General features: G+C 40.4%; 2 protein-coding genes, 1 long non-coding RNA gene and 1 pseudogene across 3 annotated transcripts; all 4 read left to right on the top strand.

Annotated features, from left to right (window-relative positions):
- Positions 1-1,198: 1,198 nt before the first annotated feature.
- On the top strand, positions 1,199-22,604 carry LOC103512991 (WD repeat-containing protein 11-like; the record flags this gene model as incomplete). The annotated part of the gene is given in 19 exon segments (XM_026826308.1): positions 1,199-1,310; positions 2,054-2,186; positions 2,786-2,874; positions 2,877-2,979; positions 3,880-4,061; positions 5,450-5,617; positions 6,195-6,453; positions 12,053-12,171; positions 12,359-12,582; positions 13,180-13,354; positions 13,860-14,145; positions 16,267-16,520; positions 16,856-17,191; positions 17,565-17,803; positions 17,851-17,868; positions 18,588-18,685; positions 19,291-19,460; positions 19,588-19,832; positions 22,382-22,604. Coding segments are annotated over 18 exon segments (3,181 nt in total), but the record flags the coding sequence as incomplete, so codon positions are not given.
- On the top strand, positions 6,479-6,657 carry LOC113468966 (annotated as a pseudogene).
- Positions 14,947-15,319, top strand: LOC113468965. The gene is made up of 2 exons (XR_003392533.1): positions 14,947-15,066; positions 15,223-15,319. It is a non-coding gene; the product is annotated as an uncharacterized LOC113468965 (long non-coding RNA).
- On the top strand, positions 21,120-22,470 carry LOC103512990 (bifunctional protein GlmU-like). The gene is made up of 3 exons (XM_026826307.1): positions 21,120-21,592; positions 22,156-22,216; positions 22,382-22,470. The coding sequence occupies exons 1-3, from the start codon at positions 21,410-21,412 to the stop codon at positions 22,468-22,470; spliced, it is 333 nt and encodes a 110-aa protein (XP_026682108.1). The 5' UTR covers positions 21,120-21,409.
- Positions 22,605-23,173: the final 569 nt, after the last annotated feature.

Below are 23,173 nucleotides of genomic sequence, written 5' to 3'. Positions count from 1 at the left end.
ACAAAATGGGTACTAAATGATGGGCTTTGGTACAAATTCGCAGCAAAAGTTGTGGTGCTAACTTCACGCACCTCAAAATGTTTTGTTTTGATTTTGATAAAAGCAATCGCCAACGAATTTTCACCGTTGCCGTCACCAACGAATTTGTACTTGTACGAATTTTTTGGCTTCACTTTTGTGTCTGCATCACGCTATTCGCACTAATTTCACCTCCTTGACATTTTGAGAACCCCTGTCCCTGTGCTGTTACAAAAGATGCCCACTTCCCAAACATACGTCTTATCATTTTTTTTTTTTTTTTTTTTTTTTTTTAAAAAATTTTAAATTTAATTTTTTTGGCCTTTTTCAATTATTTTATTTTTACCATTTATCTAAATAGGTAATACATACTGCCCCATGATTAATTAGTAAATCAAGTTTATCCAATTCACATATCTAATTCAAGGGGAAACCCGTAAAACAAACAGGTAATTGGAACATCAACACACTCAAATTGTTCTGTCTGAGCTCAGCTTTTAAGAGATCATCGGCACAGTTTAACTAACTTTAATATCAGGGGTGCGTTCGCCCAATTCTTTGTAGGAATTACTAGAGACATTCTGGGAAAAGCGCACTTTTCTGCTCACTAGCAGGCCACTAATTGAAGATAAGTACTACTGGTTATTTTAATATGGAAAAAGGATGAGATAACCATTGAATACCATTAAAATTTATTTTTCGGTGTACTAAAACTGTATTGTTTTCATCAGATTCCAAGCATGCAGTGACATCTCATCCACCTCCTCCTACCTAGTTTGTCACAGTTGTTGAAGTCTCGGTGTGACAAGAACCTCCCGAGATGTCTTGTCCTGAAACCCTTCTGAGTGGAGATGGAGGATTCAGAACACAGAAACAACTCGGTAGCCAATCAAATTTCAATTTGGTAACACCAAGGATTATTCTGGCCCTTTGCCATACAAATTGAGAGAATTTTTTTTTTTTTTTTTTTTTTTTTTTTTTTTTTTTTTTTTTTATGTGAGTCTGAGATGGCTTGGGTCTACTGGGATTTCAGCTAGCCCTTGATGATCTGTAATCTGTCCGGAAGTTGTTCATCCAAAGTGCTATTGCAAGTGGTTGGTGTTAGATGACAACAAATGAATTTTGTACAAAAGCAACAAATCCATTGCTAAACTTAAAACAAGATTTTTATTTTCAACAGGGGACCTCAAGGTTTGATAGCATACGGAGCAAACCTATGTGTTGTTGTAATAGATCCTGATACTTGCCAGACAGCTCAGAGTCTGCTCAAACATAAGGCTGTGGTCAAAAAGGTAAGATTAATGACCAAAACCACAGCTGAATCGTTTAAATATTATAAATGAGTAAATAAACCTTTATTTGGTGGTCATTATAGGCACAATACATACTTATGAGTTTAGAAAAAACATACAAAGAGTAATCCTATACCTATGAATATAACCATCATACATGAAGTATTTGCAAGTTCTGCCCATTTGAAAAATATGCCCAAGCTCAAGGCCAAGACCCCAATTCAGCAACTGCTGAGGTATAGAATCGTTCAAATACAGATTTAAAGTAAAATTAAATAGAAAAACAAAAAACATTGTGGGTAAAGTAAGAGGGAAAAACCGGTTGCTATATGCATTTATATGTCATAGCTACTCATTTTCCTCACGAGGTTGAGTGGGCCCCACAACAGCCAGTCACAGAATCAATCATTTGGATGATACATATTTCTTGACCCCGCTGGGAATGGAACCCGGGTCTCCCGCGTGCAAGGCGAGCGCAGTGACCACTAAGCCATGGGAACTGACTAAAAAAAAAATGTGAAAGTCCTGAGGTTGTTATCCACAGGACTAGGTTATGGTAGGCTTAAAATATAGAATGATTTTTCAATAAATCAATCATTGTAAGGATCTGTGATTATTTCCAAGGAGAGAGAACCTTTTGATAAACTGTGAACAGCTCTGCTTTCTAAAGTTTGCTGTTTTCCCTGTTCATAGTTCCTCAGCCTACTCCTCTCCATGTCTAACTTTCCTTGTTTTGTCTTCAGGTACTATGGTGTCCTCAGGAGTTTGGAAAACTACGTCTTGTATCAGCAGACATGGGAGGCAGCCTAATTCTATGGGATGTAGAGGCTGGCATTACTGAACATGTTGTTCAGGATGATAAGAAACCCATACTAGGTGAGTAAAACACTCGCATACTACAAGTAAAACAACCCCATACTACACAGGTAAAGCACTCCCATATTAGGTGAGTAAAACACTCCCATATTAGTTGAGTAAAGCACTCCCATATTAGGTGAGTAAAACACTCCCATAGTTTCCCACCACCCTATTCTTATCCTATACTTTCCCTTGTGTTATCTATTTGGTTTAACTCTCACCTTTGTATCAAGTGCTCACAAAAATGGAGTTTTTAAAATCACTGATCGATTGGGAGCTATAGTTGACCAAATAAACAACAGGCACACAGATAAACTAGATGAAAAATCATCTAATTTCCATATTTCGATAATCTTTTTACACTGGTAGTGCCGCCACTGGTCGCTATTCGATTAAAGTAGCTACTCAATTGTCCTCACGAGGCTGAGTGCACCCCAAACTCCAAACACAGAACCAAAAAAACACTGACCCCACCGGGAATCGAACCCGGGACCTCCGGAGTGCAAGCCTAGTGTGATGCCCATTTTTTTTTTTTTTTTTTTTTTTTTTTTTAGACCTCTCTATTTATATCAGGTACTTCGTTTCGTCAATCATATAATCCATCTTCTACCCATCAGGCATGGCATGGACAGCTCAGCCCAGTACCACACGGTCAGACACGGCACCTTTACCTCCCCTAGCGGCACTTCACTCCCCCTACTCGGCTAGTTATCTGCGGATTATGAACCAAGGACTCAGCTCTGCGAGGAAAGTGCCGACACGCTACTCAGTTCGATATGGGACCCGTTCGATCCGACCGACTTGCATGTGAGTAGCCAGTGGTAACGTGGTCAGTGGTAAACGCGCTGCCTGCCATGCAGAAGGTCCCGCGTTCGAATCTCACCATCGACAAAAATTTGAACCGTTTTTCGATTGTAAATATTTCAACGGGTTACTTTCTGGTGTTCTCGTGTTGAGCCAGCACCTAAATGGGAAGTATTGTGTCTCTTCTCGCCCATCTGATGAGAGGCATACTACGGGATGGGCATGCTACGACACAGGCCACAAGCGTCTAATGTAGCAGTTGTTCCATTGCTACGAAATAAATACGGCGGTGGAACACTCATCTTTTTTTTTTTTTTTTTTTTTTTTTTTTTTTTTTTTAAGCTGGTGGGAGGACTTGTGGGAACTTTAATTTTACGGGTTTAACGTCACGTCGCTGTGTAACTGCTAAGGTTTTTAGTAACTTGGATTTACCCACCATTCAGCTACAAGCTACCCGCGTACGCTTATTAACCTCACCCAGCCTGAGGGGGGCCGGGAAAACCCAGAAGCATGCGATTGCCTAGAGGCCTAGATGGTCACCCATCCGAATACTAAACACGCATAATGTCGCTTAACTTCAGTGTGCTGTTGAGAACTGGTGCATTCAACATCACTTGCTTCAAGATGTTTGACCAGAAATATTTGCTATCCAAAAACTATCTCAGTCAATGGTTCAATAAAAGTATGCCAGATCTTCTCCAAGCAGCTTACGACAAGAATGAATTAGCTATCATGATTGCCAACGTTCAGTAGAATATGGCACCAAAAGAAGAAGAAAAACTGGTGCAATTTTTCGTCGATGGTGGGATTCGAACCCGGGACCTTTTGCATGGCAAGCAAGCGCGTCACCACAATGCTCACCGTGCCCCCCATTTATCCTTTGATTTACTGATCTTCTTTTTCACAGTCCAGTGTCCCGACTGCATTCTCTTCATTGACGACTTCACCGTGAGCCGAATACCGTCCTCGAATGGGCGGAAGTTTTACATTTCTTCGCCCAAGATGAGTGAACCAGAAGAGGTTCTCAAGTCTAAGGATAGACTCAAGAGAATGATGCGTGGTCTGACGGTGGGAGAAATAAAACCAAGGTAAGAAAAAGTGACATTGAAAGGAATAGAATAGAGGAATAATAAGTAAAACTCTGGAATATTGGACTATATCTAAATAACTTTTACTCTTTAAAATGAACCTTCACAAAGTTACTGAGTCTACCATCAATATTGGACTATCTTTTTCAGTAACGAGTATACAGTCTGTTCATAAAGTCCCAGGCCACCCTTTTATTATTTTTTTTTTTTTTATACTGTTCACCCTGGGAAGCTGAAATTTTGCATGCAGACCTTGATTATGATAGAGAATTTTGTGGGGTACTCAAAATTTTAGAAACTAAAATTTTGAGGTACTTTTTTACTCAAACTTTAAAATCTTAAATGAGAACCCCCTACTTGTGATACATCATATCAAAGGCCTTAAAGAACGTAGCACTTTGGTACAAAATTGAGCTCGATCTGACAACTAGGGCCGGAGTTATGGCCTATTCAAATTTCCATTTTTTCATGTTCTCCCGCCAATAGGGGAAGCACCAAAAACGGGAAATTCATACTTCAAATAGGTCCCACCAATGGTTCATATTGAAATTCAGACCCAAAAATGAAATTTAGACTTTCGGCCCTGATGGCCTCCGGGGGTGAAAAAGGATGTTTTCTTTTGGGCCTGAATTTCAATGTGAATCACCAGTGGGACTTATACAAATTTTTGTCGATGGTGGGATTCGAACCCGGGACCTTCTGCATGGCAAGCAAGCGCGTTACCACTGGACTAACCGTGCCCCCGAGAAATGGGGAGTGCCATTCTTTTGCACTCCCCATTTCTTCTTCTCTATTTGTTCATTTCTTGATTTTTCTTCCAGATAAAGACTCACTCCTATCGAAAGAGCGCAAACTGAGCGAGGAACTCCTCTATCGACGTCAACAGGACGAAGATCTTACAGGCGGCGAAGCCCAAACCCCGGGGGGCCTCGGGGCCCCCCCCCCCCCCCTCCGCTTCTTGTTTCTTATCGATTGCTCAATGCTCTAAGCTGACGACTTCCTCTTATGTTTGTTCTTTGAATGAGGGAGAATAAATAATTATATTTTTCTCATAAAACTTCTCACTGTTCTTCATTTCTATTTGAGTTTATGATGTTCACTTTTTCTCTTGGTGGGACTTATTTGAAGCACAAATGACCAATCGATAAGAATTTCCCATTTTTGGTGCTTCCCCTATTGGCGGGAGAACATGGAAAAATTTAATATTTTTATTTGTTGATTTTTCTTTTCTTTTAAAATAAATAATTCACATTCAAATATATTCTATTCCAGGGCTGAGGACGCAATAACTCTGACCGAGTGTCTACAGTTGACCTATCACAGGTCGTTACGTCATCATATTCTACTTCTGTACGCCAGAGATATTCTTATCATCGATCTTCATATTAATCTGAGGACGCAATAACTCTGACCGAGTGTCTACAGTTGACCTATCACAGGTCGTTACGTCATCATATTCTACTTCTGTACGCCAGAGACATTCTTATCATCGATCTTCATATTAACATGAGTGTCGGAGTTATTCCCATTGAACGTACAGCTTCCCCTCTTATACAGGTATGAATCTCTCAACATTATTGGCATATTAACATGAGTGTCGGAGTTATTCCCATTGAACGTACAGCTTCCCCTCTTATACAGGTATGAATCTCTCAACATTATTGGCACACTTATACAGGCACTCCACTTATACAGCTGTGGGTCCGAAAATCGAGTCCTTTGGAACTAAGAGCGAATCTGGGATTCAGAAATGTCAAGGAAGAAATACAACAATCCTGTAGAGCCGTATTTTATTATTCCTCCCTGTGGCCTTTTCGTCAAGGAGATAAGATTTTTTTTAACTTTAACACTCTGATCGCCAAAGCATATTCCATGGTGTTTACCCACGGAAACCCATGTATTGAAACATCTCCCTTAACACGAGTCACAGACTCTTTAATTGTTGGAATTTTTTCATCAAGAAATAGCAAAATCTCACTCATTTCTCACTCTTTCAGATAGCCATTAAAAATAGGTGGCCTGTGTCAGCAAGTGTGGACGTCCAAAGTCGAATCTCTTTGGTTGAAACTTGAAACATGCTGAATCTAAAAAAAGTCATTATAAAATACGTCTTATTTTCCCCGTTTATTTCTAGATGATCTCATGTCGCCAGCGCGATGTGCTCTTCTGTCTGCACGAGTCCGGCTCGGTCTCCGTCAAAGTGCGCCGTCAGTTCCTCTCCCATTCCAACACCCAGGAGGTGCCCGGTACCCCTCTGCCCCCTGAGCCGGAGCCCGGGGAGGGGGATTTGTGTGTCTGGTACGAGCATCGAACCCAGGCTGAGGTGACCCGCCAGAGTAAAGGTCTCAAGATCATGGCCCTCGCGGTGTGTCCGCTGGCTGAGAATTCTGTGGGTGAGTAGAATAGTATAGAATTGGTATAAGTAGGGCCATCGGCTTTAATAAACGCCCTTGGCAGCTTAATATCTGATACGCGCCTCATCGAGGTGCCAGTATATTAAACTGATTTTTGGAAAATGACGGAGTGCTAGGGGCTTGCTCCATCTCTGTCGCGGGTTGACCCGGTATTGCAGTACCTCCGGGACCGGCCCACCTAATCTCTCATCAATATCTCCTCTTGGGGAGCTAATCAGCTAATGCTCTCGAGATCATGGAAAACACGCCCAGTCATTACTGTGACTAGTAAAGATTGCGTACGCGCACATCCTTATCCTATTACACGATAATTAAATTCTGAAGAAAACAGGCTAGTACCAGGCTAACAGCCTAGTTAGCTTGGTTGGTAGCGATTCTGCACAGTAAGCGCTAGGTCGCGGGTTCGATTTCCGTCCAGGACGGATTTTATTCTAAACGGATAATGTTCGTTCTCTGAACGGCTGGCTTTCTCTATCCTGTCTTCCTTCTCTCTTGAATAAAGGAACGATAAGACAATAGCAGTGTCAGTTCCCTCTATCAAACCTAAAAAGAAAAAAAAATTGAAGAAAACAGACCCTTTATCTGATCCATAGGAAATGAACCTGTAAAATTAGTTTCTAGCCCAATTAAAGCCCCCAATGGGTGACTGGTCTTGATCCAAAACAGATGAAATTCGATCTCGAAACGGCTGACTTTCTCCTACCCTGTTTACCTCTCTTCAATTTTGAAACGATAAGACCTCCATTGTTACAGTTTTCCTATAAAATCCTTCCAATACTGTGAGGCAGGTATCATGCCTGTCTCACAGATACGGAAAATTGGTACAGTTCCCTATGGAAATTTTCCTATAAAATCCTTCCAATACTGTGAGGCAGGTATCATGCCTGTCTCACAGATACGGAAAATTGGTACAGTTCCCTATGGAAACCCTTAAAAAGAAGAAGAAGAAGAAGAAGAAGAAGAAGAAGAAGAAGAAGAAGAAGAAGAAAAGATATTTATTTCGTCTTGAAATAAATAAAAAAGCTATAGCACAATACTTACCCCGTGTTGTGTTCTCGCACATACACACTCGTATAATATTTGAGGAAACAGTCTTGAAATAAATAAAAAAGCTATAGCACAATACTTACCCCGTGTTGTGTTCTCGCACATACACACTCGTATAATATTTGAGGAAACACATGAGGTTGTACAGTTTAATGTATAGCACAATACTTACTTACCCCGTGTTGTGTTCTCGCACGTACACACTCGTATAATATTTGAGGAAACACATGAGGTTGTACAGTTTGACGTCTCTCAGCACAACGCTCACTAGTATGTATCGGTCCAGTAGGTCTAAACTGTTGAGCAGACGATCATCTATACCCATATCGCCGAGTTTTTCCTGAAGACTTCCTGGATACGAAGAAAAATGGGTCAAACATTGGCAAGAATTAAGTAGGAATTACAAACATGTCACAAAATTTTCAATCTCTACAAAATTTAATAGACCAGTTGCGCTTACTTACTTACGTGAGGTTTCAAAGTCAAAGAGGAGAAAAAATGAGGAACTAGGAAAATTTTCTTTTTCTTCTACGACTTCTAGATCCGGAGATAAATCGATTTAAAAAATACCGGAGAAGGAAGACAGGGTATAGGAAAAAGCCAGCCGTTCCGAGAACGAGCCCTATCTGTTTATGATAAAGTCCGCCCCGGACGGGAATCCAACCCGCGACCTAGCGCTTACAAGGCAGACGCGCTACCAGACAAGCTAACTAGGCTGGAAGTGGTACATATTTGTCCATCCATTAAAGCTAGTGTGGAACAGACGGAGAAAATGTTCCCCAGTTTCTTGGCCAAAGCGTTTCCAAGCGTCTCCAATACTAGTACATTTGTACTAGATGTACGTACATATTTCTGTGCTAGATTCTGTGCGATCAATTTGTACTCATTGTTACACTATGGATTACCTGTGTTCATATTGCCGATAACACTCTCCAGAGGGACTTCCAAATACAACCGCTCCACACTCAGGACATTGGCAAGAATTAAGTAGGAATTACAAACATGTCACAAAATTTTCAATCTCTACAAAATTTAATAGACCAGTTGCGCTTACTTACGTGAGGTTTCAAAGTCAAAGAGGAGAAAAAATGAGGAACTAGGAAAATTTCCTTTTTCTTCTACGACTTCTAGATCCGGAGATAAATCGATTTGAAAAATACCGGAGAAGGAAGATAGGGTAGGAAAAAGCCAGCCGTTCCGAGAACCAACCCTATCTGTTTAGGATAAAGTCCGCCCCGGACCGGAATCCAACCCGCGACCTAGCGCTTACAAGGCAGACGCGCTACCGGACAAGCTAACTAGGCTGGCAGTGGTACATATTTGTCCGTCCGTTAAAGCTAGTGTGGAACAGACGGAGAAAATGTTCCCCAGTTTCTTGGCCAAACCGTTTCCAAGCGTCTCCAATACTAGTACATTTGTACTAGATGTACGTACATATTTCTGTGCTAGATTCTGTGCGATCAATTTGTAGATTTGTACTCATTGTTACACTATGATGGATGATGGATTTACCTGTGTTCATATTGCCGATAACACTCTCCAGAGGGACTTCCAAATACAACCGCTCCACACTCAGATGCAGCAACAACGAGTCGAAATTGTGTTTGGACAGGAGGCAGAACGGTTCCAGACGGTCGGTGAAAGCGTAGCGTTGCAATGGTGACGCGGTGATGGTTAGAGTTCTATCTAGAATGAGAAGGCTGCCGTCTTCCAGGAGAAGAATGGGGTGGTCACTGCTGGCCCAGTCTATGTCGAGGATCTTGAGAATGTCTTTCGGGCACTTGAGCTGGGCGGGAACATCGGATGGCTTATCCTGAAATAGAATATATGTACTTAGTGAGAACAATAATTGAAGATTGCTTGAAACCCCAGGAAAAAGGGAGATTTTTTTTAAAAACAAAGATTTAAAAAAAGGCGTTTACAAATTGGTGTACCCACAAGGTAGGGTGAAACAAGTTCAGGAGTGAACTCTATTTTTTTTTGGGTTACTTCTCCTGATTTAGGTTGTTGGAATGCTATATTATAGTGTCGAGCTTCCCAATTACCGGAAAATAGTCACTCGATTGGGCTTCCGGCATCCTCGTTCTTTTCTCAGTGAAACACAGATTTATCTGCAAACAGATTTCTTTCCTTTTTGTCAATTTCTTCTTCTTCTTCTTCTTCTTCTTCTTCTTCTTCTTCTTCTTCTCCTTCTTCTCCTTCTTCTCCTTCTTCTCCTTCTTCTCCTTCTTCTTCTTCTTCTTCTTCGAATTATCAAGTTGTTTGAATTATGCAAATGTTGTAGTTGTTTTAGCGGCTTTAGCTTTCGCTTGATTAATTAGTAAATCAAGTTTATCCAATTCACATATCTAATTCAAGGAAACCCGTAAAACAAACAGGTAATTGGAACATCAACACATCAACTTTTCTGTCTGTTAAAGCTCAGCTTTTAAGAGATCTTAGATCCATCAGTTAACTAACTTTATATCAGGGCGTTTGCCCGATTCTTTGTAGGCATTACTAGAGACATTCTGGAAAAGCCACTTTTCTGCTCACTAGCAGGCCATTAAGTGAAGATAAGTACTGGTTATTTAATATGGAAAAAGAGATGAGATAACCATTGAATACCATAAAATTATTTTTCGTGTACTAAAACTGTATTGTTTCAACAGATTTCAAGCATGGCAGTGACATCTCATCCACCTCTCCTACCTAGTTTGTCACAGTTGAGTCTTGGTGTGACAAGAACCTCCCGAGATGTCTTGTCCGAAACCCTTCTGAGTGGAGATGGAGATTCAGAACACAGAAACTCGGTAGCCAATCAAATTCAATTGGTAACACCAAGGATTATTCCTGGCCCTTGCCATACAAATAACAAAGGCTGTATTGATTGGTAAGCAATTAATTTCATGATCTTTTTTTTTTTTAATGTGAGTTTGAGATGGCTTGGGTCTACTGGGATTTCAGCTAGCCCATGATGATTTGTAATCTGTCTGGAAGTGGTTCATCCAAAGTGCTATTGCAAGTGGTTGGTGTTAGATGACAACAAATGAATTTTGTACAAAAGCAACAAATCCATTGCTAAACTTAAAACAAGATTTTTATTTTCAACAGGGGACCTCAAGGTTTGATAGCATACGGAGCAAACCTATGTGTTGTTGTAATAGATCCTGATACTTGCCAGACAGCTCAGAGTCTGCTCAAACATAAGGCTGTGGTCAAAAAGGTAAGATTAATGACCAAAACCACAGCTGAATCGTTTAAATATTATAAATGAGTAAATAAACCTTTATTTGGTGGTCATTATAGGCACAATACATACTTATGAGTTTAGAAAAAACATACAAAGAGTAATCCTATACCTATGAATATAACCATCATACATGAAGTATTTGCAAGTTCTGCCCATTTGAAAAATATGCCCAAGCTCAAGGCCAAGACCCCAATTCAGCAACTGCTGAGGTATAGAATCGTTCAAATACAGATTTAAAGTAAAATTAAATAGAAAAACAAAAAACATTGTGGGTAAAGTAAGAGGGAAAAACCGGTTGCTATATGCATTTATATGTCATAGCTACTCATTTTCCTCACGAGGTTGAGTGGGCCCCACAACAGCCAGTCACAGAATCAATCATTTGGATGATACATATTTCTTGACCCCGCTGGGAATGGAACCCGGGTCTCCCGCGTGCAAGGCGAGCGCAGTGACCACTAAGCCATGGGAACTGACTAAAAAAAAAATGTGAAAGTCCTGAGGTTGTTATCCACAGGACTAGGTTATGGTAGGCTTAAAATATAGAATGATTTTTCAATAAATCAATCATTGTAAGGATCTGTGATTATTTCCAAGGAGAGAGAACCCTTTGATAAACTGTGAACAGCTCTGCTTTCTAAAGTTTGCTGTTTTCCCTGTTCATAGTCCCTCAGCCGGACCTAGGTTATGGTAGGCTTAAAATATAGAATGATTTTTCAATAAATCAATCATTGTAAGGATCTGTGATTATTTCCAAGGAGAGAGAACCTTTTGATAAACTGTGAACAGCTCTGCTTTCTAAAGTTTGCTGTTTTCCCTGTTCATAGTTCCTCAGCCTACTCCTCTCCATGTCTAACTTTCCTTGTTTTGTCTTCAGGTACTATGGTGTCCTCAGGAGTTTGGAAAACTACGTCTTGTATCAGCAGACATGGGAGGCAGCCTAATTCTATGGGATGTAGAGGCTGGCATTACTGAACATGTTGTTCAGGATGATAAGAAACCCATACTAGGTGAGTAAACACTCCCATACTACAGGTAAAACACTCCCATATTAGGTGAGTAAAACACTCCCATAGTTTCTTATACTTTCCCCTGTGTTACCTATTTGGTTTAACTCTCACCTTTGTATCAAGTGCTCACAAAAATGGAGTTTTTAAAATCACTGATCGATTGGGAGTTATTGTTGACCAAATAAACAAACAGGCACACAGATAAACTAGATGAAAAATCATATAATTTCCATATTTCGATAATCTTTTTACTCGGGGGTAAGTAGTGAATTTAGAAATCGATTTCTAGGTTTGCTGTTGAATTCCGGTAAACTGGTTTTGTTTCAATTGGACGCCAATCAACCATCTGACTCGATTCGGTCGAGACATCTTCATACACTCAGCGATCTGGTTCCACCATCCACTTTTGTAAGTTCTGTTTTAAACCTTCCTCTAAAAATAGTATTTAGGTACATATTTATCCATTGTTTGAAAATTTAAATTTAGAAAATAAATCTAATAATGATAATCATGTCGTATATGTCATTAAAAAGCTAAGCTTTTTTTTTGAGATCGGATAAAAAATAAGTCAGTCCATCTTCAATATATTTTTCAGGAGAAAAGTTCCGGCCCTGCCCTGCGTCTACTGGCGAGTGGACTGATTCAGAATAGCTCCACACAGATCAGCACCATCCGTATGTGTCCGCCCCTGACTCAGAGAAATCTCCTACAGTACAGACCTCTCCTGGCTGCAGGCGCGGCAACAGGCCACATCTTCCTGTACAATGTAGGAACTGCCATGCTGGAGAAACAGTACAATGCGCACACCGTGCCTGTGAGGTAATGTGTCCGGCCCTGTTTGAGATAAAGTTAGCATTACAGAACTTAAAAAAATCTGGTGTGAACATCACTCGACTTTGCTTATCCTATTCGGCAGATTCCTAAATCCGGCATTTTGGTCGCTTTTTGACGGAACACCGATCTTAACCAACCGATCGTGTTGCACCTTTGTCACATTTGAGGGCTACACATCAAATTTCAAGTCTCTATCTCCTACAGTTCTCGAGATATTTTGTTTGCAGACAGACACACGGACCAAAATGGCTGAAACTTTAAATAAAGGCTCTTCTTCTTTTTCTTCGCCTTTTCCCGTGTACAGACGGGGTCGGCGTTTTTCGCTAGCCTCTCAATCAGCCCTAACTAGAGTGATTGCATTGGGCTGACATTTGGTTGTGGCTACAAATTACGAGTGGATGCCCTTCGCACTCAACCTTTGCTATTTCTTTAGCAAGGGGAATTCACTCCCTGTTTAAAGTTGCCCCGCCAGACTAAGCTGATTTACTCGCTGTTTAACGTCCCCTAGCCCGACGGTTTAAATAGAGGCTCTAAGGACCTCAAATTATTTACTTTACTAATGTGTACTCGTTTTGCTTACAGAGGGATAGAGTGGGTGAGCTCACATAGCTTTCTCTCTTGGTCCTATACACTCACGTCTACTAGTGCTTCCTCATATATGGCACGGAACGACCTAGTTCTCACCGACATATACATCAGTCATTCCTGTAGTGTCCGAAAGAGTGCGCAAGATGAGCCGTATATTGATATTCTTAAGGTATTCATATCTCATTGCTCCTTATGATTGATACTGTCGGGATTTTTTTTTTTTTTTGCTAAGAGGTTTGATAGAGGGAACTGTCACAGCTAAGGTCTTATCGTTCCGAAATCGACAGGAAGACAGGATAGGAGAAAGCCAGCCGTTCCGACCGTTCAGGATAAAATCAGCCCGGGGGGGGAATCGAACCCGTGATCTAGTGCTTTCAAAGCAGACGCGCTACCCTCCATGCTAACTAGGCTAGCCAGGGTATCTTTAGGGTAACTGTTGAAGGTACCCAGAAAAACGGGTCCGTCCCGATAAAAATGCTTGTATTTTTTCCTCTGAAGAGGTTTGATTTGATAGAGGGAACTGAAACTGCTAGGGTCTTATCGTCCCTAAATCTGAGCAGCCTCTTCGTGATAGAGGGAGCTTTAACAGCAAAAGTCTTATGTCCTGAAGTCGAAAAGAGAATTAAAGATGGACAAAAAGCCAGCCGTTCTGAGAACGAACCTTTGTTTCGCAGGTGAGTCCACTCAAGCAGTACTTCATCCTGATCCTCAAAGACGGCCCGTTCGAGCTATGGGATCTGCGCAAACTTCAACTCCTGCGCATCATGCCCAAGAAAATCCCCATTGTAACTGCCCTCGAGTGGTCATCTGCGCATGGGAAGAAGAAATCGGCTAAGTCCGGAGGGGCTCGGGCTGAAGATCGATGGAAAGCGGAAGATTCGACCAATAGGAGTGATCGCTCGGGGTCGGAAGAGACGGTGGGGGAAAGGAAGGAGAGAGGGGAAGAGGAGGATGCTACAGGTAAGCTTTTTGCTTTCTTAGTCCTATTTTTATAGTCTTTCTGCTTCATCAGCATCATCAAGGGTAACTGTTGAAGGTACCCAGAAAAACGGGTCCGTCCCGATAAAAATGCTTGTATTTTTTCCTCTGAAGAGGTTTGATTTGATAGCCCACTGAAACTGCTAAGGTCTTATCGTCCCTAAATCTGAGCAGCCTCTTCTTGATAGAGGGAGCTTTAACAGCAAAAGTCTTATGTCCTGAAGTCGAAAAGAGAATTAAAGATGGACAAAAAGCCAGCCGTTCTGAGAACGAACGTTTGTTTCGCAGGTGAGTCCACTCAAGCAGTACTTCATCCTGATTCTCAAAGACGGCCCGTTCGAGCTATGGGACCTGCGCAAACTTCAACTCCTGCGCATCATGCCCAAGAAAATCCCCATTGTGACCGCCCTCGAGTGGTCATCTGCGCATGGGAAGAGGAAATCGACCAAATCTGGAGGCTCTCGGGCTGATGAGCCATAGGGAACTGTACCAATTTTCCGTATCTGTGAGACAGGCATGATACCTGCCTCACAGTATTGGAAGGATTTTATAGGAAAACTGTGAACAACGGAGGTCTTATCGTTTCAAAATTGAAGAGAGGTAAACAGGGTAGGAGAAAGTCAGCCGTTTCGAGATCGAATTCCATCCGTTTTGGATCAAGACCACTCTCCTATTGGGGGCTTTAATTGGGCTAGAAACTAATTTTACAGGTTCATTTCCTATGGGACAGATAAAGGTCGAACACCCTGTATATTTTTATTTATTATTACTTTTATTATTATTTTCAGGTACGGAGGAGACCTGGACCAGCTTCCTTTGAGTAACAGGAGACTGAATCCGCACCCTTCGATACCGCCCCTGGATACCAGCTACGATATACTTCTAGACCCATACCATTATCAGGTAACAGAAAGGAGTTTTTAATTTTTTTATTTACTTATATATTTTCTTTACAATATTAGAATCTTACCCCAAGCTTAATCTATGCTTCTAAGATAAGATTTTAACTGGTTGATAAAGATAACTTGAATAACTGGGGGCACGGTTTATTTTTCACAGAAACTACAGCTGGACCGCGCTTCTCTACACGAATCTAAACGGGGGGACTACAAGCACACGCAGAATGTTATACAGAGACTCCTCTTACTGGGTGAAACGGATAGACTCTATTCTCTGCCATTCTTTTGCACTCCCCAATCTAGGTGCGTATAGTAAAAGTGTAGAACTAGTAGAAGGTATTAATTCTATTTAAGAAATTTATTAAATAAGGATTAAGGGAATTTTAAGGGATTTTCAAAAAAATAAGGGATTTCTGGGATTTTTTTGGGCTTTGTCTGGGATTTTTTGTGGTAGTCCCGTAAGAACACTGCTCCCCATATGTGTTGATGTTGGTCCATTCCTTTCTGCTTAGCCTTTTTTTAAAATGAAAATTTGGCAAACCTGATGCTTTTACTCTTAAAAGACATTTGATTTTGTCTTCAGTAAAGCGAATGGGATCGGTCACGAGTGCTTTTTCTCAGTCCTACAGTTCACTGAACCACTAGTTTGACTCTTCTTCGAGATATTATCATTATGTCAAGGCGGTCTCTTCTTGATCCCTTGTGTGCCGCGTCCATTTATTTTTGTTTAGGACTATTGCACTCTTAATAATAATATGGAAGTTAACTTTTTAACACATTAACAATAAAATTTTCTTTTTGAATAAATCCCTGCAAGTACTTGAGCATTTTTAGGAAATTCTTCTTTCTTGCTGAATTTTTTTTCTTGTTGTTGTTGTTGTTGTAGCGGCTTTAGCTTTCGCCGAACGGCGGATAGCAGAATAAAGAAAAGATGTCTTTTTGTATCTGCTATACACCGGGGTGATGGTCTCTAGCTCTAGCCATGTAAAATTGGCAGGCTCGTCCTGAACCGCAGTCAACCATCGTGAGGACTTGTATACTTGGTCTTTAAAAGCAGAGAGAACCCTTTGAGGAACTGCCAGCTTGCTAGGCTAGTTAGGGTTAGCTGTTCTCCTCCTTGTTTACAGTACCACAGCCAGACGCTAGTTTTCTCTCTGTTTAACGTCCCCTTCTTTATTTGTTCATTTCTTGATTTTTCTTCCAGATAAAGACTCACTCCTATCGAAAGAGCGCAAACTGAGCGAGGAACTCCTCTATCGACGTCAACAGGACGAAGACCTTACAGGCGGCGAAGCCCAAACCCCTGGGGGCCTCGAACCCCAAACCCCGGGGGGCGGTATAGAGGATTTCGTGTTGCCCGTGAAGGAACGCGTTGTGTTTACGGATAACGAGTCACAGCTGTACTACTTCATCGTCGAGGGCAATATGCTGAAGGACGGGATTCGAATCCCGCCTGAGGTAAGAATAAAGTTACTTCACTACCTTATTTTATATGACTAGGGTTCTTAGGGATACACAGGCGATCTTATGGATAAAGTAATGTTTTAAAATAAGACAAGCAATTATCTATTTGGGTGTTTAATATGAATCTTTTATTTAAATTTCAACCTATTGTATACACATTTCCATCAAAAATACCTACATGAGTTTAAGACTTTTGTTAGACTGCCAGTTCTGGAGTAAAGGGTCCTATTTGTTTTTTAAAGTCCTATTCTGGCAGGTCAATTAAGTCTCTATTTTATGCTGATAGTCCTTATTGTATGCTAACTTTTGCTGATTTTTGCTATTCCCAGGAGAACGCCCGTCGTGTGAGCTACCTAGCGCTCAAATCCAACCACATCGTCCAGGCTCACATGGATGGTTTGCTGCACATCTGGGATCTGAAGGCGAAACGCTCCAAGGTTCGAGACCTGGGAAGGCGGTATATTCGTAAAATGCGGTTCGCTCCCGGCAAGGATAATCTGAGACTGTTGATATTGTTTGGGGATGGTGTGGATGTGATTGATTTGAATGAGGTGAGTGAGCATCGAGTGTATTCATTTATTTGCATTACGGATAACGAGTCACAGCTGTACTACTTCATCGTCGAGGGCAATATGCTGAAGGACGGGATTCGAATCCCGCCTGAGGTAAGAATATAAAACACGACACGGCTAGCCCACTGGTAAAGCGTATGCTTGCCATGAAGAGGGTCCCGGGTTCGATATCTACCATGGACAAAAAATTGTACTCGTTTTTCGCATCTTTTTACAGGTTTTTGGCTCCCTACGTATGTAATTTGACCTTTTTTAAGTGAAGTCTTGTATTGTAATTTCAACCTATTTATCTAATTCTATGTAAGTATTATAAATATTTTCATCAAATAGGTACATTAGATTGAGACTGGTTAGACTGCCAATGCTGGAGTAAAAAGACTTTGTTTTTTTCCTTCAAAATCATATTAAGGCATTACAATTAAGTCCTTATTTTATGCTGAAATTGCTGATTTTTTGCTATTCCCAGGAGAACGCCCGTCGTGTGAGCTACTTAGCGCTCAAATCCAACCACATCGTCCAGGCTCACATGGATGGTTTGCTGCACATCTGGGATCTGAAGGCGAAACGCTCCAAGGTTCGAGACCTGGGGAGGCGGTATATTCGTAAAATGCGGTTCGCTCCCGGCAAGGACAATCTGAGACTGTTGATATTGTTTGGGGACGGTGTGGATGTGATTGATTTGAATGAGGTGAGTGAGCATCGAGTGTATTCAGTTATTTGCATAATTCAAACTACTTGATAATTCGAAGAAGCTATACGGATGCCATCAAGTGAGCCTTTTATCTCATTTAAGAAATGAACGTTTTTGTGTCTAAAATACCGATTTTTTGGGTGGGGAGACAGAAATTTTGATAATGAGAACTGTAACAACCGAAGTCTTCTCGTCCGAAATCGAAGAGAAAAGAAGGATAGAACAGGTGAGAGTCAATCGTTTCGAGAACAAGCCTTATTTTTCTAGGATGAAATTTGTGGCGAAAGTTCGCTCCAGCGCTTAAAAGGCCAGCGCTTAAAAGACAGTCGCGCTAACTTCCAAGCTAACTAGGCTATTATGTCTTTTGGCGTCCATAGATAAAAAAAAAATAGTAACTAGCCAAAGTACACGGGCTCATCATAAAATTTATTAATAAATAAAAAGTTAAGTAACTTTTAAAGATGTACACAACACTCCATAACACAACTTAAAATCAATAGGAAAAAATGATAACAATAATACCTAGTGTACAGTTTGTAGTACATAGATCTCTTACTTCAGCCCATTGATTAGTTATTTTCACTCATCATAAAATTTATTAATAAATAAAAAGTTAAGTAACTTTTAAAGATGTACACAACACTCCATAACACAACTTAAAATCAATAGGGAAAAATGATAAAAATAATACCTAGTGTACAGTTTGTAGTACATAGATCTCTTTCTTCAGCCCATTGATTAGTTATTTTCAAAGTTTATTAACGTTTCTAGTTTATCTCTTGACTTGTTCCACTCCAGGGCGTGTCTCGTGTCCACTATTCAATCCACTGGAGCCGCTCAATCCACCATTAAACTGGTCGCTACCAATCTCATTGCCAACGAAAGGATTTGGGAAGGTAAAAAAGAAATAAATCTTTTTTTAAGAGGTTTGATAGAGGGAACTGTAACTGCCAAGGTCTTATGGTCCCGAAATCGAAGAAGGAAGACAGGATAGGAGAAAGCCAGCTGTTCCGAGAACGAACATTTATCCATTCAGGATAAAATCCTCCCCGGGCGGGAATCGAACCTTGGGCCTAGCGCTTACAAGGCAGACATGCGCTACCAGCCAAGCTAACTAGGCTGGTAGTGATGCAAGCTATAGTGTGGAACAGACGGAAGAAATGTTCCATAGTTTCTTAGCTAAATCTGTCCCCAGTGCTTCCAATACTAGTACAATTGTACTAAATAAACGTACATATTTGTGTACTAGATTCTGTACGATGTACTTATAACTCACTATTACATTACACTAACATTTTTAACAGCACCAAAGCCATCAAATGTTGTTGATATAAGAAAAAACTTGAAAGGAAACTTTTTCTTAACGAGTTTATTTTAACCGATCGAATAATAATTTTATTTTAAGCAAGAAAAAACCTGGCCCTCTTTGGTTAGTGACCAATAAGCCTTTTTCTCTGTTTAGATAAATAAAAAACGCCTTATTTTGTTCAAATTTCCGCAGGTGTTCAACTACTCTGCCTGATCAGCAAAGGTCTAGATGCGTGCAAGTACCTCATATCATACGGACTGTGGCATGATGCTGTCTGGTTGTCCAAATCCATTCTGCCACCTAGCGATATGAGTGATGTATTGAAGAAGTGGGCTCACCATTTGAATTCGTCCGGAGATTGGGTTAGTGTTTATTATTATTATTATTATTATTTTCCAAGGTTCAACGTCACTGTAGAACTAACTGCCAAGATCATTAGTAATAGGGTTTTCGGCGACAAGTTACCCACATTTCCCATTTTGTTTTCAGTACTCGGCTCTTCTGGCGTACATTTCACTCGGCCAATACGAGACAGGACTGGAAATTCTTCTGGACAAGAGAGAGAACATTGTAGCCTATCTGCTACTCAATGTATGTGATCATTGTGATATCCAAATCAGTGTCGGAGTCAAGCAAAGGCTGCGGGCTGCGTTGGCTGAGCAGTTCAAATCCTGTGATGTAGACCTGGTTGGGTTCTTATTTTGAAAACCGGGACCGAATGGCTTCGATTAACAGTAAGTACTTACATACTAAATTTGTTCGGGTCTGATAGTATGGATCATGTTTTTTTTTTTTTTTTTTTTTTTTTAGTTTCTGCTTCTTTTTCTCTTTATTTTTTTATTTTAATTAAACTTGTATGGAGTGAAAAAAACTATGCTTTGGGAGTAAAATTAATTTTGTACTTGATTTCTTTTTCTTTGGTAATTAGTACTATCTAGTGGTTCTGTGAACTCTAGAACCCATTCACAAGAAGGGACCCTAAATTCTTAGAGTGAACCCCCCAAAAAATGCCCAAATGATTATGTAGAGGAGGGGGGGTATTAATTAAGTCGTACGAATTTTTTTTTTTTTTTTTTTTTTTTTTTTTTTAAGGTTTGATAGTGTATAAACTGTAGTAGGAACAAGTATACAATACAAAAAAGGTTTGATAGTGGATGAACTGTAACAACGGAGTTCTTATACTCCCAACAGTGTCAGTGAAGAAAGAAGGAGGGCAGGATAGGAGAAAGCCAGACGTTCTGAAAACAAACCTTATGTATCTGTTTAGGATAAAGTTCGTTCAGGATCTAGCGCTTTGCAAAGCAGGCGCGCTACCAACCTAGCTGGCTAGGGGACGTTTAACAGAGAGTAGATTAGCGTCTGGCTTTGGGACTATAAACAGGGAGCTGGTCTGGCTAGGGGACGTTTAACAGAGAGTAGACTAGCGTCTGGCTGTGGGACTATAAACAAGGAGGAGAACAGCTAACCCTTACCAGCCTAGCTAGCTGGCGGTTTCAAAGGGTTCTCTCTGCTTGAAAAGAATAAGCACAAGTCCTCACGATGGTTGACTGCGGTTCAGGACGAGCCAATTAAACATGGCTAGAGACCATCACCCCGGTGTATGGCAGATACAAAAAGATGTCTTTTCTTTACTCTGCCAACACCATCCGGCGAAAGCTAAAGCCGCTACAACAACAACAACAACAACAACAACAACAACAACAACAACCAACCTAACTACATAACTAAGCTGATCAAGGCAGTAGAAATCAGCTGATTCAGAAAAGTAAACAAAGGAGAGGACCTAACTCACCTAACCTCAAATATTTTCATTTCCAAGTTCGAAGACCACGTTTTGACCATAAAGACCATTGAAGTGTGTAAAAAATTAACTAAACATAATCTTTCCCAGTTAACAATCGGACATAAATTGAAAGTTAACCAGTAAAAAATTATTTAGATTGTCACAGTAAAACAGATAGTCTCTTAACATTACTTTTTTAGTGGGTATAGTGCCTAACTCACCTAACCTCAAATATTTTCATTTCCAAGTTCGAAGACCACGTTTTGACCATAAAGACCATTGAAGTGTGTAAAAAATTAATTAAACATAATCTTTCCCAGTTAATAATCGGACATAAATTGAAAGTTAACCAGTAGAAAATTAGCTTACTTTCATTTTCCGACATTCGTAAAGTGTTTTATTTAGATTATCACAGTAGAACAGAATAAAGATAGTCTCTTAACATTACTTTTTTTAGTGGGCATAGTGCTTTATTTATTTATTTATTTTTCACTAGGAACAAGAATACAATAGTAATATTTCCCCATCATGACAAGTGCTGATGGTATGAAAGTCCTTTGCGTTCGTCTAGTCAGGGGAGATGACTTGAAAGTTAAACTTAAAGCTCTAGTGGAGGAAAACAACATAAGGGCCGGGTTCATAGTGTCATGTGTGGGTAGTGTGTCTCAGGCCACACTCAGGTTTGCCACTCAGGTGAATGGAGAGCATGAGGTAAGCTTGAAATTATTTGGGGGTGCACCCGGGGAAAAAAATCTGCCTTAAATTCATTTCAAGGAGCGTTCCTACTTTGCAAAGTCCCTGAAAGTCCTTAATTACTTAGAGGCGTGTGGTTTGAAGAGAAAGGTTGAAATATGAAGGGGCTCTGATATAATCTACAGACCCGGCTTGAGATGTGTCCACACATAGTCGACCAGCCGTCGATCGACGTCGACTGAACCGTCCACACTGCCTCGACAACATAGATTAACGTCGTCGGTCGACCATGTGTGCACAACCTTTAAAACAAAAACCATACTCTTTGGATCAGAATCTTTTTAGCGCAACACTTTAACTTGATTATTAATATCATTATTTTTTTTTTTTTCCTTTTATTTTCAGTGCACTGGTGAGGTCTTTTTCTTTCTTAACATTTTATAACACAGATTTTTCCCTGGGCTGTAATAATAAAAATCCAAACTTCGATGTCCGACATCGATAAAAAATATTATCTAATTCATCTACATTTGTGGCAAAGCATTTTACATAATTTCACCTTTCCACCTTGTTTGTTTCAGATCAGAACCCTATCCCAGAACATGGAGATCACCTCCCTAGTAGGTACTTTCTCCCCGGGAGGTCTTTTTCTTTCTTAACATTTTATAACACAGATTTTTCCCTGGGCTGTAATAATAAAAATCCAAACTTCGATGTCCGACATCGAAAAAAAAATATTATCTAATTCATCTACATTTGTGGAAAAGCATTTTACATAATCTCACCTTCCCACCTTGTTTGTTTCAGATCAGAACCCTATCCCAGAACATGGAGATCACCTCCCTAGTAGGTACTCTCTCCCCGAATGGCTGTCACCTACATATGACACTCTCTGATGACCAAGGTCACGTGATAGGGGGACACTTGATGTCAGACTGTATAGTGCAGACGACGGCTGAACTTGTGATTGGCTACTTGGATCAGGTTAGGTTTGAACGAACCTATGATCCTGACACGGGGTACAAGGAGCTAGTGGTTAGCCCATGTGATAAGAAATAACTCTAATTAAACATATTATGAAGATTTATTTGGTTTGACAAAATAATACAAGATTTATTTGGTCCTTAGTCGCCACAATTGTGGACAATTATGTCTACAGTTTAGACAAGGAGTAAAATCAGTTATAGAGAATGATTGTTTATATCGATCAATTGGTCGCTAGAATTTGATTGAAATAAATATTAAGTATCTAATTATTGAATGATAGAAGTTAAAGTATTAGTCGATAAAATCCATTAAAAAAAAAAAAAAAAAAAAAAAAATAGAACATTGGATTTGCCTAGCCTAGCTAGCTTGTAAGTTAGTGCAGCCTTGTAAGCGCTAGGTGGCGATATCGATCCCGCACGGGGCGAATTTTGTCCTAATGTTCGTTCTGACTGGCTTTTTTCTAACCTCGTGGTTCCTGCCGAGTCTGCCGACGTGTTCGGTTCCGCGCTGCGCAGAAAACACGTCGCTAGGAAACCGTACCTTTACTTGATGGGATGAGAAATAATACATGCCTTTCTTGTAAGCGCTAGGTCGCCAGTTCGATTCCCGCCC

This window comes from Diaphorina citri, unplaced genomic scaffold (genome assembly GCF_000475195.1).
Source record: "Diaphorina citri unplaced genomic scaffold, Diaci psyllid genome assembly version 1.1 scaffold908, whole genome shotgun sequence".
Taxonomy (NCBI): Eukaryota; Metazoa; Arthropoda; class Insecta; order Hemiptera; family Psyllidae; genus Diaphorina; species Diaphorina citri.
This window is presented reverse-complemented; position numbering and strand designations above follow the sequence as displayed.

Bases quoted from the DNA above. Each gene is read 5' to 3' on its own strand.
- LOC103512990 (XM_026826307.1), top strand. From the start codon at position 21,410: ATGACAAGTGCTGATGGTATGAAAGTCCTTTGCGTTCGTCTAGTCAGG. The intron at 21,593-22,155 runs GTAAGCTTGAAA...TGTTTGTTTCAG, and splicing joins AGGTGAATGGAGAGCATGAG to ATCAGAACCCTATCCCAGAA. The intron at 22,217-22,381 runs GTCTTTTTCTTT...TGTTTGTTTCAG, and splicing joins AGGTACTTTCTCCCCGGGAG to ATCAGAACCCTATCCCAGAA.